We start from the raw sequence: 16,855 nt of genomic DNA, 5'->3' as shown, positions 1-16,855 counted from the left end.
GTCCCATTCAGGTTTTGCCCATTGTTCCAGTGATGTCCTTTATAACAAAATGATCCAGTCCAGAATTAGTCATGTATCTTTCTGTCTAGAAGAGTTCCTCATAATTCTTTAACCTTTGCGGCCTTGATAATTTTGAGGATTACAACTAATTATTGTTTAAAATGTCCCTTACTGGGGCTCAGTCAATTAAGTATCCGACTCTTGATTTTGGCTAAGGTCTTGATCTCAGGGTCGCGAATTCAAACCCCACATTGGGCTCCACAAGAAAAAGTCCCTTACTTTAGTTTTTTTCTGATATTTTCTCTTCATTAGATTCAGGTTATGGATCTTTGGCCAGGAATATCCTAGAAGTAATGCTGTACTCTTTTCATTGCATTTCTCACATGGCATGCAGTTTTGATTTGTCGCTTTACTGGTGATGTTCGTTTTGATCACTTGATTAAGGGCTGTTTTCCAGGCTTGTCTGTTTTGAAGCCTGGTTGTTTTCCAGGCTTCTCTGCCTAATTTCCCTTTTGTAATTAATAAATTTTTTGTGGAATATTTTGAGATTGTGAATATCTTGTTCCTCATTGCACTTGAAATTTATTCATTTATTTATTTTAATATAGACTCATGGATTCTTATTTAATATGCTCTCCATTATTTGATTACTTATTTTGATAATTCATATTGTTCCAGATCTGGCCAGTGGCAGTTCCTTTAAGTTAGCTTCTCTCTGTATCATTCTTTGAACACTTTCCTTTGACCGAAGATGTTCCAGGTTCAACTTTTCTTTACATGCTGCTCAAGCCTGATTAGTCATTTTCTAAAAACTCCAGATTCCTTTTAGTGAAGAATGGTATTTAGAAACCAAGATCTGGGTGCTAGATAAGCTCACTGCTATTACAGTGTACATGTTCTGGTCTCTACAGGCCAGATTTGGGGACTGTGTGTGTATATATACATTATATGTTTACAACACATCTATATTTATTTCTTACCAATGTTTTTGTTGTTATGGCAGCCCAAGAAAACTAATACAGGCGTGTACTTTCACAAGTTGTTTATTTTCCAGCATAGGTGATGTATGTTAGCACCAACCTACATTTAGGTGGGAATGGTCAGGTAGTAATTCAGTTCTACTTAGAAGATAGTATTTATTGACCTATTTCTGAGTGGGTATAACAATTTTGGGAAATCTGCTGCTTTACCATTCTCTCAGGCTTAAGCTTCTAACTCAAGAACTACTTTGTGTCTACCAAAAAAGAATTATCTATCTTTATATGAATTCACAGATCTCTCCAATCCAAAACTAATACCACAGGGTTCATTTTAGTCTCCCCTTGTTCATGTTTGTAACTGTCTTCTCTGACAGAAATCTGGCTCCCATTTTTTCGTAATATATTTTCTTATTTGGTCTGTTCTCCTGTATGTACCCAATCTCCTAACAGTCCTCTCTTCCTGCACTGGTATAGGCACCTTCTTTAACTGCTTAATAGCTGTTGCTGGTATAGTCAATATGCATTAGAAAAGCATCACACTTTGTTCTATCATGTGCTTCTACAATAGTATCCTTTTCTTTTTCTCCAAGTGTGTATAGCTTTCTTTACAGTAGGACAAGGAAGTACCACTACTTTGAATGCCTGCTCTTTGCCAGACATAGTAGTATGCATTTTATGTACATTACCTCATTGAATTTTTTCATCAGTTACATTTTACGTAGAAGGAACCTGCTTTAACCTGCTTTAAAAAGAATAAATAACTTGTCTGTAATCACAGGTGAGTAATTGGTTGAACCAGGATTTTGGCTCAGATTGTTGTCCTTAAAAGGTATGCTCTTTTTTGCGATTATATATGTGTGTTTATGTGTGTGTATGTATACACACATATATTATATAAATTAGGTTTATCTTATTTCCATAAATATTTATCTATCTTTGCATATCCAGTTTTGAATGTTTTTTCCCTTCAACTTTTCATATTTCTCTTATTTGAATTTTCTTATATAAATTAGTTTGTAATACAACTCTCATTGTGTGATGTTTTAATTCTAAATAACCTTGAGACCATTTTATAAAAGTATGGAAAATAAGTTTCTGTATTATTTATATTTGTCAGGTTTTGATGGACATGTTTGATCAGGATGATATAGGTTTGGTTTCTCTCTGTGAAGATGAACCTAGTTCTTCAGGTGAATTAAACTACTATGACCTTGTCAGAACTGAAATTGCAGAAGAAAGGCAGTATCTACGGGAACTAAATATGATCATAAAAGTGTTTCGAGAAGCCTTTCTTTCTGACAGAAAGCTGTTTAAACCCTCTGTAAGTACCTTTGTGGTTTGAAATTCTATGTGCCAAATTGAAATTCTGTGTAACCAAAAGTTAAATAGCAGCTTAAAATCATAAATAAGAACTTTTTATATTTGGAGTATATAAGCAAAAATATTCTATTATGTAGTATTTATAGTTTTAAAAATATGTGAATTGTTCCACATTAAGGGCATGACAGTAAAAGTTAGACACAAGTGCACACAGCTGCCCTGATGAGAAAGGGGACACATGGGAATGAAATAATTCAGCTATGTAAGATTTGTGGTTTATAATCATTCATTTTCACATAGTGAAAAAGATGTATGGTCTAGAACAGAGAGACCTAATACTTTTTCATGTCTTTTGGTAAGTACTTTAAGGCAGTGGCTTAAAGTTTTAACAGTGGAACTTTTTAAGAAGTTTATGCAGAGTGCCACATAAACAAAGACAGAGCTATTCCGTTGGAAAATGGGATAGAAGTGGTGGGAAATAGGATGGGAGCCTTGTCCTTCTTTTTCTTACTACTGTAGCTTCTAAAGTCAACTTAAGGAATAAAGCTAGACAAATAGTGTCTTTTTTAAAAAGTTTTTTTTTCTTTCCTTCCTTCATCCCATGACTTATTTTTCCTTAGATGTCTGTGTCTGCCCTTCACTTTAAGTACTTAGCCTTTTTTCTACCTCCTGACTTCCTCCCCCAAATAACTATTACATGAGTGAATGTGCAGACACAGCTGGCTGAGTGTTTAAGATTAGGAAGTGATTTAGCCTCTTTGAGTCTTTTCCAAAGCATGAGTTTCAGTGATAATGTAAGGTTTTTTAGTTTGCTGCTGCTTTTTTTTTTTTTTTTTGGTGCTTATGTTTAGTTTAATGTTTCGTAGCAGCTCCCACTGGACACACTGCTTTAAGTAGTTGCATTTTGTCATTTTCAAAGTACTGTCTGTTTTATGTGACCCTTATAACACTCCTCTGAGATGGATAAGACAGGTATTAATATCTCTACCTCACTGAGATGAGGAAACTGACACAAAATGATTCTGACTTGGTAGGTTAGTTACAGAGGTTGATCTTGAGTTCGAGTTCTTTTATACCACAGTATATCTGGTTCTAAAAATAAATACCTAGCAGATACTGGTAGCTTATTTTATCTTCTTTGCCCCATTAGTTTTCATTCCTCAGGAATTAATTTTATGGGATCTCTTCTAATTGATAGTGCTGATTTGGCAGAAAATTTCTGTCATGATACTGAAGGGTTAAGAGAAAGAGGGAATTCCTTTTTTCTCTTTATATTGTATCTTTTTTAGCTTTTGTTAGCATTTAGATATGGAGTCACTATATTTACTGTATTTTTTTCTACTGTATTTTTTAGTCTCAAAATACTATAAACTTTTGAGGTAAAGACCATCTGAGATCAGAGCATAGTACTCAGCAAATATTTGATAAAGCAATGAGTGACTTAAAACCAATCTTAATTTACTCTTTTAGGCCCTACCCCTTTGTCTTCAAGACACTCACGGTTATGGAGAACCTAATATATGCCAAGAGCAGTTTGTAGAAATCATCTAAAAATCATTTAATCAATTAAAATCATTTAATCCTACTAGGAACCTTATGAATGAATGTAATAGATCAGCTGTGTGACCTTGAGCAAATTACTTAACTGCTCTGAGCTGGTTTCCTCATTTGTAAAAATGAGGATGATCATAGTGCCTATCTAATAAGGCTGTTAGGAGATTACATGCCAAGTAATTATAATAGTGCCTGAAACACAGTAAGTGACCTACTCCAGAGTCATTCATCTAACAGGTGTGGGGCCAAGATCCATGCTCAGGTCTGTCATGTTCCATAGCATGTAATGTTTCCATTACAAGATAGAAGAGTGATGATAGTTGACCATAATCTGCATAATTAGTCATATTGGTCTGTGTCCAGAAGACTTAACTTTTCTTAATTCAGATGTAATTCACACATGGAAGTTTGAATTAAGTCTTAATTTGTCCCCAAATTTAGGAGACAGGTCACAAATTATGAAACTCGATTGTATTTGGATTAGGAGTCATGTCTTCATTTTGAACCCAGCTTTTGTTAACTAGCTCTGTAAGACCTTGATCAAGGTTTTTATCCTTTTAGCCAATTTTAAAATACTCAAATGCTAGGATTCTCTATATAAAGAGTTGCTTAGATTTATTCACTATAGGAGATTCTAGAATTGTTGAACAAAACTATCTGCAATCTGTATTTCCCAGTAAATTTACTGTGTGTAATCCAGAAAGTTTTTTAAATTTTGCTTTTATATTCATGATGGACTTATGCTTTGTTATAGAATATATGCCTTGGAATATATTAGTATGCAGTTGGATGAAAATGCACCCTATATATTATATTACTTATATTTAGTAATTGTTAAACTATTTCAACCTCACATGTCTTAACTTCTCTTTTTTTCAGGATATTGACAGGATTTTCAGTAACATTTCAGATATACATGAATTAACTGTGAAACTTTTAGGTTTGATTGAAGACACAGTTGAAATGACTGATGAAAGCAGTCCTCATCCGTTAGCTGGAAGCTGTTTTGAAGATTTGGCAGAAGTAAGTTTACCAAACTATTTTGTAATTCTCATTGGAATTCTAGATAGTGTATTAAAAAATTTAGTAAGATATTCTCTGTGAAAATTAGAGGATGTTCCTGACTGCTATAAAACAATACTTAAGATTGAACCAGTAGCAAATTGAAATTATATTGTCTATATTTTTAGTGACATTTATTTTATAGTGTATTATAGTATATTTATGATAATATTTATAGCGAAAGTTGGTTGGGTAGTAACATTTAGGACTTTTTTTAATGGCACATGCATTTAAGGTGAAAGAAAATAGATTCTTTTGACCGTAGCTGTTTAGCTTTTGTAGATTTTGGTCTTAATTTCCAAAACTTGAAAAGGAGGTTTATATTTTAATTTTTTCCCAAGGTGAAAATCATTTTGTCTTTTAAGTGATGATTATAAAAATAATATAGCTCATTGTAAAAATATTCAGAAAAGGGGCGCCTGGGTGGCTCAGTGGGTTAAGCCGCTGCTTTCGGCTCAGGTCATGATCTCAGGGTCCTGGGATCGAGTCCCACGTCGGGCTCTCTGCTCAGCAGGGAACCTGCTTCCTCCTCTCTCTCTGCCTGCCTCTCTGCCTGCTTGTGATCTCTGTCTGTCAAATAAATAAATAAAATTAAAAAAAAAATATTCAGAAAAATAGAGGCAAGTATAAGATGAAAGTCACTCAATTTCGCAACACCCAGAGATAACTTATCTTTACAACATAAATTATTATTTTTAAAGATTTTATTTATTTTCTGACACACAGAGAGAGATCACAAGCAGGCAGAGAGGCAGGCAGAGAGAGAGGGGGAAGCAGACTCCCCACCGAACAGAGAGCCCGATGTGGGGCTTGATCCCAGGACCCCGAGATCATGACCTGAGCCAAAGGCAGAGGCTTTAACCCACTGAGCCACCCAGGCACCCCATACAACATATATTATTTAATCCTTAAAAATATTTTTCTATATATAGATACAAACCCGTGTATTTACAAAAACAGACTGTTACTATTTTTTCCTGTTTTTTTTTTTCCCCTAAAGATTTTATTTATTTATTTGACAGAGAGAGAGAGCACTAGTAGGCAGAGAGACAGGCAGAGAGAGAAGGGGAAGCAAGCTCCGCTCTGAGCAGAAAGCCTGACTTGGGGCTTGATCCCAGGACCCTTGAGACCATGACCTAAGCCAAAGGCAGGAGGCTTAACCTGCTGAGCCACCCAGGCACCCATCTCCTATTCTTAATATATCATGAACATTTTCCATTTTCCATGTTAATAAAAAGACTTCCACATGTTTGTTTGTTTTTTATTATATCAGTTGAAGTTTAGTTGACATACAATGTTACATTAGTTTCAGGTGTGTAACATAGAAATTCAACAGTTCTGTACTTTACACAGTGTTCATTGCCAAATGTATAGTTATCTTCTGTCACCATACAACATTATCAGTGTTGTTGACTATATTACCTATGCTGTACTTTTCATCCCTGTGATTTACTCAATAGAGGTTTGTACCTCTAATTCCCTTCACCTATTTCACCCACCCCCTCACACTGTTTTTTAAGTCTGAATCAGTACCATGTTATATGGAGACACCATAACATATTTTAACTCCTTACTATTAACAAATGAATATTTAGGTTGTTTCCATTTTTTGTTATTGTAAACAATATTACAACAAATATATTTATACTGTCTTCATAGTCTAATAATTATTTTAGGATGTATTGCTAGAAGTGGAATTGTAGTATTAAAGAGAGGATATTTTTAGAACTTCAAAACATTTTATCAAATTTACTTCCAAATAAGCTCTAATAGATACTGCTCTTTCTCCCACAACTCTAGTTGTTATTCTGTTCATTTTTGCTAGTCTAATGAGGGGGGGGAAGCTTTTATTTTTTAAAACTAATGTTGAATATCTTTGTATATTCATCGGCCATTTTTATTGCTGTTGGAAAATGGCAACAACAACAATAAAAGTGCTTTCTTTAGTTTTCATGTAAAAGATTTTCTAATGTTACAATCTTTGCCTATATTTTCTTGAAAGTATAGATCACTTTTATTACATCATTTTAGAGACAATTAAACTGATAGTAGAGAAGTATTCGCTTTAAAATACAAAAATGAAACAAGTCTCTTAGTTATAACTAAACACTGGGAATATTGATTATTGTCAAGTAATAGAAACCTATTGAAATACAAACATTTACAAATATGGACAATTTCTGTCTTGTTATTTTACTATATATTAGTCTTTGCTTTCTTTTTCTAATTTTGAAAAGTGTAGAGTGGATAAAATAGTAGTACCAGGTTTTGTTTCCTTGGAGAGTGTCTTAGGTGTAAACTCACTTTAACCTAGGTAAGCCTAACTGAAATTTCAAATCCCAACCTTGTTTTACTAATAAATACTCTCCATTTACTGGAAGTAAATGTGGATAAGCATTTTAATAGTTTATATATAATAGCTTTATATTATATATATAATTTATATTATATATATTAATATAATATATATATTAATATATATTAATATTATATTAATATATATATTAATATATATTAATATAATATATATAATATAAATTATATATATAATAGCTTATATTTAATAGCTTATATATAATAAAGCATTTAATTTGATAACTTATGGCCGCAAATTCAGTGACCGGTTTTAAGATCGTGTATCATTCAAGATCATTACATACATTTTAGAAAATTTCCTAGTTATTGTTTGTCCCCAGAAAGTTTTGAAACCTAGTTGAGAACTTGAATAAAAATTTACTATTAGATAACTTGCCATATTAGTAGAAAAGATGTTCTTTTAAACCTAACACATTCTCCTTTTTTAAAAAAAATAGGAGCAAGCATTTGATCCTTATGAAACATTATCACAGGACATTCTTTCTCCAAAATTTAATGAACATTTCAGTAAGTTGATGGCCAGACCTGCAGTGGCTCTACACTTTCAGGTAAACTTAAATTGAATGTTTGTTTTGTGTTTTTTTTTGTTTGTTTGTTTGTTTTTATAAAGCAACCAAAGAAATAACTCACCATCTTATTCTTCAACATTTGTAAGTTCTGGAATCCTTTCATAAAGCACGTAAAGAACTAATTCACCAGTCCTTCAAAATCTATTCATTGTAAGCTTGTTTTAGATTGTCTTCTGTTTTTTTGTTTCAAGTTCTTTCAGTCTGTCCTAAATGTAGAAATCTTCTATAGAATATTATTACACATACTGATTGACTACAAGAATCTGGCACATTCTAGATCTGGGATATAGAAATTAATATGCAGAGCTCTTTCAGGATCTTATTTCCTACAGGAGCAGGAACAGAAATCATAAAGACTGGAGAATATCCTCATGTAATACCCATACTGACTTCTCTACCAGGCCTGTAATTTAAAGGAGATATTAATGGGGACTATACAAGTTAATTGATTCAGTAATGCAGTTAGATAAAATGAAAGGAAGTGGAGAGACAGAATTACATTTTTACCCTTTCAACCGCTAGCAAAGGTTAGTTACACTGGCATACATCCTTGACTTTTTAACTGCTGTAGAAACATTCTGCATGTGTAGACTAGCTCTCTTCCCTTAGCATGTAAATATGCTCTTTATTGTCCTAAAACCAGCAAATAAATAAACAAAACTTTCCTCGCTCTAGCCATTGCCCCTTTCATTTTTTTCATTTTTAGCCAATTATCTTCATATTACTTTTTACCCTTCATTATCAAACTGCTACTATCTGTATTCTGATCAGGATAGAACACTAAAAGCTGCCCTTGAAAATGAGCTTAATTGCCATTGTTTGGATATTTTGATTTCCAGTGGATATTTTGATTTCCTATTTATGCCTGTACTATTTGTTTGTTCCCTCCTTGTCCTTTTGGCTCCCATGATACTTCCTCCTAATTTTGATCTTCTTTAATTTCTTCTTAGTCTCCATAATTGCCGATGTTTTTGAGCTTCACTTATCAGCCCCTCCTTTTCTGCCCTGCTGCACTCTTTGAGTGACTTTATCTGTACATTCTGTTTTAGCTGCTGTCTGTATGCTGATGACTTCCTATTTGTATTTTCAAGCCGTAACACTCTTATGAGCACTGTGTGTGTGTGTATACACTTTCATATAACCAGGTTCCCTTTGAACTAACTCACTTGGATATCCCACAAGTATTTCAAATATAACGTGTTCAAAACTGAACTTAAAATCTTCTCCCTGCCTTCTTTACTGTAAATTCCCATTATTGTCTTCTACTGTATTCAGTAACTTGTCAACTTGGAATAAAATTAACCTAATTTTCAAAACTTACTTCAATGAAGAAATAATTTTCTTAAGCTAAATCCTATATATTCATATAAACCATAAAGTAAGTGTTAGTTAAATGGGACAGTATACCTGTAAGATCTTTGCATAATCATTAAAAGTACTCACAACATTTGTTTCATTCCTATTTTATTAGGAATTCTTACTGTGGGATTTGAATGTTTTTGGACTCAATTATTTAATTGTGGCTCCAGATATACAGTGAAATTTAAAGACTTAAATAAAATCCCTTTTCATGCCAAACTCACTTGTACTGTATTAACTTTACAAAGATCTATTCAGGGTAAGGTGAAGAAGGTAATGCTTCATTAAAAAAAACATAAAAACAAAAAACTTCTTCAGAAATATGTAGTGTACTCTAAGAATATTAGTTTAGGAGTCAGAACTTCTGCCTTTGGGCCAATCAATAATTGTGGTATCCTGAGCAAGTCACTTAACCTCTGAGACTTAGTTTGCTAATTTTGACATGATGATAATGTATATCTGTTACGGTTTTTGTGAAAATCAAGTGGGAGTACACTAAGCACATTTGGCGTATATTAAAATACTCATTAACTTGTTTTATTTATAGTTCTTCACTATAAGTATACATTGCATTAGCACTTTAGGATTCACTTTAGTAGCCATTTCAGTGCCAATTAACAAAATAGCTGATCATATAGACTTAATTTTAAAGTTTCATCTTGGTTCCAGGTAAAGCATTATATATAAAATATATAAAAATAAATTGGGTGAGTCACATCACTATCTTTCATTATATGATGAAAGAAATTAATCTTTAGGAGAATAAGTTGACTAAGCATATAATTGTAATAGGTCTGTTGAACAAATTATAATTTAACTTCAGTTAACAATTCATGAGAATTATGGGAGTGTTTGCCTGTGAGGATACTTTTAAGAAGTAACATATGAGATTCTTTCCACATATATTGCTGTTGTCTCTATTTATCTGATGAGGAGAAATAACCGTTTAAATAAGTCAACCTGATGACATTTAAAATCAACATGAGTAACTTTTAAATCCCTCAAATTTTAGAAAATCATTTATTTACAGATAATTAGTTTTCAGAACTGGGGTATACCTACCCCTAGTTGTACACTAAGATTTTTCAGGTGATATAAGGGCACAGACAGTCATAAGGGAATCCGTTTATAGCCTGGCTGCTACCTTGTTTGTGTTTTTGTATTCTCTTTTTCAACTTCTCTTAAGGCATTATGCCTTGCCATATTGAATTTCCCATTATGTGTTGATCCAAGGTATAAAAATCTGCAGGGTCCCAGCCAGGGGGAACAAAAACCTTTTGCTCTTGTAGGAGAGTTCATTGAGTACAAAGCAAAAGGATTTTTAAAAGCAGGAGATAGGGTAATTGTGTTAAAAATAAAAACTTGTAGTAGCTAAAATGTCATGTCATATCAAACTATATCTTGCCATATCTAGGAATTAAGAAGTGAGATCATTTACAAGAGTTAATATTAATTATTTTAAAAAGTACGTCATCACTCATTGGACATTAGAATAAAGGAGAGGGGAGGCTTGTGAAGTTCTCATACTGGGGATACGGTGTTAGAAGCAGTTAGAGATTCTTCCAGATGCTTCCTGTACTTCGAACTGTGACATTAACAGAATGTATGTTTGACCATAAGAAAGAAGTAAGACTTTGTACAGAAATTATCTGATCTAGCTCTTTATTTTGACAGTGAAGATTGGCTTTGTCAATGTAGATATATGACAAGTATTTTTCATAAAATAAGCTAAATCTGAAGTTTATTTAATCATTTGTGAAACATATTTAAGTCACATCTATGATATACAATATCCCAAAAAATACATCCTTCATAACCACTTAAACTTAAAACATTTCAAATATACAAGAGAGTGCATAGCTTTCAAAATTTTTTCAGGGTATGGGGAAGCAAAAGCTTTTGAAGAAAAGTTGTATAGGACTGCTGTGAAAGTTATTTTTGCTGTATTAAGAGATGAAGAAATGTATGTATCTATCTAATAACTTAAAGGAGGAAAAAACCCTTCATTTTATAGCACTTTAATTTCCATGTAGAACATGCTTTCTGTTATAGTTTTGGTTAAGTCTGTATCTTGTATTTTTATAAGGCATTTCTGTTAGGCATTGCTTTTATATATTCTTGATACCAGAGATATACAGTTGTATCTTTTTGCTTTGCAGTCCATTGCTGATGGTTTTAAAGAGGCAGTTCGTTATGTCCTTCCACGCCTTATGCTGGTGCCTGTTTATCATTGTTGGCACTATTTTGAATTATTAAAGGTAAGGTGAAGCCTTCCTGAGCCAAAAGTACTTGCATTTATGAGACTTAAGAACAAGGGTTGTTTTTTTTTTTTAAAGATTTTATCTATTTGAGAGAGAGAAACTAAGCATGAGCAAAGGGGAGGGCAGAGGCAGAGGGAGAAGAAGGCTCCGGAGGAACAGGGATCCCAGTGTAGGGCTCAATCCGAGGACCCTGGGGTCATGACCTGAGCAGAAGGCAGATGTTAATTGACTGAGCCACCCAGGTACCCCAAGAACTAGTTTTTGATCTGGTCATATTATTTTTAATACTTTTTATTCATTAAAAATAAAGTATCTTAAATATCTACCTTCTTTTCCATGGAGGAGAGCCTATATTTTTTGTTTTCATATCATTACCAAGGGTAGGAAGGGGAAAATATGCCTTTATCTGTCATTTCATAATACAGAATTTCAAAGTACTAACATAGACTCCTTTCTTACTACTTTTTGGAGTAAGATTTAACTCTAATGGAAGTAATTGATAACTTCTATGCATAACATTGGTCTAAATTTCCATCTTGTTTTAACTTATTAAGAAAAGCACTTTTAAAGTTGACTTTTTTTTTTTTAACCATGCAGTATAGTATTCTTCCTCTCTTAGCTAAGGCCCTAACAAAAGCAATAGCTAACAAAAAATTATGTTAAAACTTGAACTCTTTTTATATATGTATTTATGTATTTATTTATTTATTTATTAAAGATATTATTTATTTACTTGAGAGAAAGAGAGCAAGTGCAAGGGCGGGGAGGAGCCGAGGGAGAGGGATAAGCAGACTCCGTGCTGAGCATAGACTGCAACGTGGGGCTCAGTCCCACGACGCTGAGATCATGACCTTAGCCAAAATCAAGAGTTGGATGCTTAACCTACTGAGCCATTCAGGTGCCCCATAATTTCAAAATATCTTATTCAGTAAAATTTTCTTCTGCAACTTTTAAAATTACTTTTTAGAAGCTAGATAGCCTTCTGCCTGTGTATTTTGTATTTCTCCTTTAGAGTACCAAGTTGTTGGTTTAGACAACCTGTTCAGATTTTTTCCATCTAACTCATTAGTAATAATGTTAAAGCCAGAGTAACTCTGTATCCTGTAGGCACTTAGGCAAGGAATTCATTTGGTGATTTTTTTTTTTAATTTTTTTTTATTTTTTTCAGTGGTGATTTTTTTTTTTAAGATTTTATTTATTTGACACACAAAGAGAGATCACAAGTAGGCAGAGAGGCAGGCAGAGGGAGAGGGGGAAGCAGGCTCCCTGCCGAGCAGAGAGCCCAATGTGGGGCTTGATCCTAGGACCCTGAGATCATGATCCAAGCCGAAGGCAGAGGCTTAACCCACTGTACCACCCAGGTATCCCTCATTTGGTGATTTCTAATGAATAGCTATCTCAAGAATTCTTTTATTAAGTCTTATTACCTATAATATGTGATGCTGAAGCTCACTAGCTTTTGAGCACAAGTAGATGAACAACTTGATTCTGAATATCTCTATGGGAACTCATGAATCCATAAAGAACTCATAAAAATGATTGCAGGCTTCATATGAATAATAAATGGGCTGCCCTAGATGTATGTTTGGATTTCTAAAAGTTTTTGGATAGTGTTCATGTCTAATTGGAAGTCCTATCATTAGACTTAAAACTACCTTCAGATATTTGTCAACATTTTAAAATTCTGGTTTAATTTTATAATTGAAGCTTATTTTTTAACCCTGTCTGGATGATTGGCTTTTAAAATCTTTAAGGTTGATCTTACAGCTACTATGTCTGCATCTGAGATCAGGGCATTAACCGTGATGGCCTAACTCATCCTGAGGCCTTAGCTACTTTGCTACCAGTTAATCACTAGACTCCATCTTCTCTTAACCATTGTAATTGGGACTAGTAGAGTTGGTCATCTAATTAAAATAAAGAATCAGGATGTCTGGGTGGCTCACTCAGTTAAGCAGCCACTCTTGATTTCGAGCCCCATATTGGGCTCTGCACTGTGTGGAGTCTGCCTGAGCATTCGCTCTCCCTCTGCCCCTCACCCACCTCACATGCACTCTCTCTCAAATAAAGAAATAAATCTTAAAAAAATCATTAAAAATATTATACACATTTTATTTAAATAACCACAAAACCCCTATAGATCAACATTTATATGTATTTATGTGCTAATATGTTGACTTGTAAAATCTTTTCTTTGAACATGAATCTTTCTTACATACATCACAAAAATTATCTTCTGTGATTTCTGTTTTCCATTTCTTTTTTTTTTTAAAGATTTTATTTATTTATTTGCCAGAGAGAGAGAGAGAGAACAGGCAGGCAGAGTGGCAACAGAGGCAGAGGGAGAAGCAGGCTCCCCACCAAGCAAGGAGCCCGATGTGGGACTCGATCCCAGGACGCTGGGATCATGACCTGAGCCGAAGGCAGCGGCTTAACCAACTGAGCCACCCAGGCGTCCCTCCATTTCTTTTTAGATGGTACATGAATTTGGAGATGTTTGTAAAAACAGCTTGAGTGCAGAAACCTAGGTTCTTATAATTCTTCCAAATCTTTCATAGTATCTTCCTTATACCTTTTTAATGGAGCTTGCCTTTAAAATGACTTGAGTTTTCATATAAATATCTTCTTTAAAAACAAAAAGAGATTTTATTTTATTTATTTTAGAAAGAGCTGGAACAGACTTTGAGGCAGAAGGAGGGAGGAGAGAGAATCTCAAGTAGACTCCACTCTGAGGGCGGAATTGAACACGGAGCTCAGTCTCATGACCCTGAGATCATGCATGACGTGAGCTGAAATCAGTCGGTTGTGTAACCGACTGAGCCACCCAGGTGCCCCTATAAATAACTCCTTTTATACTCTTATTTTTTGACTTATATAATGAGTAATTAAATTATATAATTACATGATAAGCACAACTTGCATAAACATATTTGGAAACATATATTACTGGTTCTCAGTAAGCATAAAACTCAATTAGTGAGATCAGAAAGGTCTAAATATTCTAGAATGTGGTCCAATTGTTAGCATTTATTGTCCTTGGGAATCAGTCCTTATGTTATATAGTGGGCTAATCCTTAGTAAGAAAGGCATTTAACTTCGTGCTGTGTGTGTCCATATATACACACACACTCATATATAAATGAAAGAAAAACTTTCATGAAATGCTACTATTTCCTGCAGTATCTGCGGTTTCTATTCTATTCCCTTTCTTTCTTTTAAAAAGGATTGTGATCCCCTAATGGATTATGACATGCAGTTTGAAAAACACTGGAATAAGAACTAATTCTAGACACAAGCTAAACAGATTATTACATGGGAGGATGAGAAGCTATTTTCTGCTCTTAAATTTGTCCTTACAGTGATACTCTTGGTCTTTTAAAACATTAATTTGTAATTGTAAAATACACATAACATGAAACTTCACCTCTTAGCGATTTTAGCCCCACTCTTCAGTAGTGTTAGATATATTGTTATGCAGCCAGTATGACTTGACATTTGGATTGCTTCTACTTCCTGGGTATTCTAAATTATGTTGCTGTGGGTATACAAATATCTCCTCAAGAGCCTGCTTTCAGTTCTGTTGGATAGAAATGGAATTGCTGAATCAGATGGTAATTCTATTTTTAATTTTTTGAGGAAACACCATACTTTATTCCATAGCACTATACCATTTGACATCTCTACCAGCAATGCACAAGCATTCCAGTTTCTCTACATCCTCATCAACACTTGATATTTTCTATATCTTTGGGTTTTGTTAGTAGCCGTCCTGCTGGATGTGAGGTGGTATTTCATTGTGGTTTTGATTTGCATTTCTCTAATGATTAGTGATGGTGAGCATCTTTTCATATGCTTGTTAATCATTTGTGTAAGTTCCTGGGAAAAATAAGCCCTGTGCTATTTGGGGGGTTGTTTGTGTTTTTGTTGTTGTGTTGTAGGAGTTCTTTATATAGTCTAGATATTAATACTTTATTATATGTACCAGTTGCAATATTTTCTTCAATTTCTGTAGATTGCCTTTTGTGATATTGTTTGGCTTAAGTACTCATCCAAAAGAAATTTTATTTCATGTTAAGCTTACTTTGGATGAGAATCATAAGAAAGAAGGCTGTACCAGTGTAACTTAAGACTGTCACATTCCTTAGGGAATAGAAAGTATAATCCTGGAGCAGTTTTTTTTTTTTTTAAATTTTATTTTTTATAAACATATATTTTTATCCCCAGGGGTACAGGTCAGCGAATCGCCAGGTTTTTTTTTTTTTTTTTAAGATTTTATTTATTTATTTGTTAGAGAGAGAGAGAGGGAGCGAGCATGAGCACAGGCAGGCAGAGTGGTAGGCAGAGGCAGAGGGAGAAGCAGGCTCCCCGCTGAGCAAGGAGCCCGATGTGGGACTCGATCCCAGGACGCTGGGATCATGACCTGAGCTGAAGGCAGCCGCTTAACCAACTGAGCCACCCAGGCGTCCCTCCTGGAGCAGTTTTAAGCCTGTTTCAATCTGAATTATTTGTTTGAGTCATATGCCAAGAAGATTTATCTGTGGACATAGCATTTAAATATTATTCAAGTTTTATTTCCCAGAACCAGAATTTATGATAAACAAGATAGAAAAATAACTACATAATGAGAAATTATACTGTATTACCTGTTGTTTACTTGAAATTATCTTATAGTACATTGTTGGGTTGTTATTCATAGCAGTTTTAAAGTTCATCTTATGGATAATATGTTTCTTTTTTTTTTTTCAAATTCAATCCTTTTTAAAAGAAGACTTATTTATTTTAGAGAACAAGAGAGAGCATGGAGGGATAGAGGCAGAGGGAGAAAGAAACCCAAGCAGATTCTGCGCTGAGTGCACAGAGCCCAACTAGGGGCTCCATCTCACTACTGTGAGATCATAACCTGAGCTGAAACCAAGAGTCAGGTGCTCAACCTACTGTGCCCCTCAAATTTAATCCTTCTGAAGTTGATCACAAAGTACATTCATTTTATGTTTTTTTTCCTCAGATAAATTAAAGATTTTTTTCTTGAGGTATATTTAATCCTTATGTAAGAGGAACAAGAAAAAACCAATTCATTTCCTGATTTGTAAGTGACTTTATAATATACTTCTTATATTCCAACATTTCCTCAATCCTTCAGTTGGTAAGAACATATCTGGTCTCAGTTCAGAATTGACGTATTCAGGGCCAATTAACATTATTTTTTTCTTTTTTAAGATTTATTTATTTATTATTTGAGAGAGAGTGTGTGTGGTGGGCGAGGCAGAAGGAAAGAATCCGAAGCCAACTCCCCACTGAGTGTTAGGGCCTCCCCCCTCCCCGGCTTGATTCCAGAACCCTGAGATCATGACCTGAGCTGAAACCAAGAGTCTGT

At 34.1% G+C, this 16,855-nt stretch overlaps 1 protein-coding gene across 3 annotated transcripts in view; it reads left to right on the top strand.

Annotated features, from left to right (window-relative positions):
* Positions 1-16,855, top strand: part of SOS2 (SOS Ras/Rho guanine nucleotide exchange factor 2) — a 79,738-nt gene that overhangs the window by 23,562 nt on the left and 39,321 nt on the right. For 2 of the 3 annotated variants that reach the window (XM_047736525.1, XM_047736527.1), the window contains exons 5-8: positions 2,098-2,301; positions 4,734-4,877; positions 7,730-7,840; positions 11,380-11,478. In XM_047736525.1, the coding sequence (XP_047592481.1) occupies positions 2,098-2,301; positions 4,734-4,877; positions 7,730-7,840; positions 11,380-11,478 (558 nt within the window). The remainder of the gene's footprint in view (positions 1-2,097; positions 2,302-4,733; positions 4,878-7,729; positions 7,841-11,379; positions 11,479-16,855) is intronic. The other variant, XM_047736526.1, reaches the window with a different exon arrangement.

The sequence above is a fragment of the Lutra lutra genome, chromosome 7 (assembly GCF_902655055.1).
Source record: "Lutra lutra chromosome 7, mLutLut1.2, whole genome shotgun sequence".
Taxonomy (NCBI): domain Eukaryota; kingdom Metazoa; phylum Chordata; class Mammalia; order Carnivora; family Mustelidae; genus Lutra; species Lutra lutra.
The sequence above is the reverse complement of the archived record's forward strand: the minus strand, read 5'-3'. Positions and strand labels throughout refer to the sequence as shown.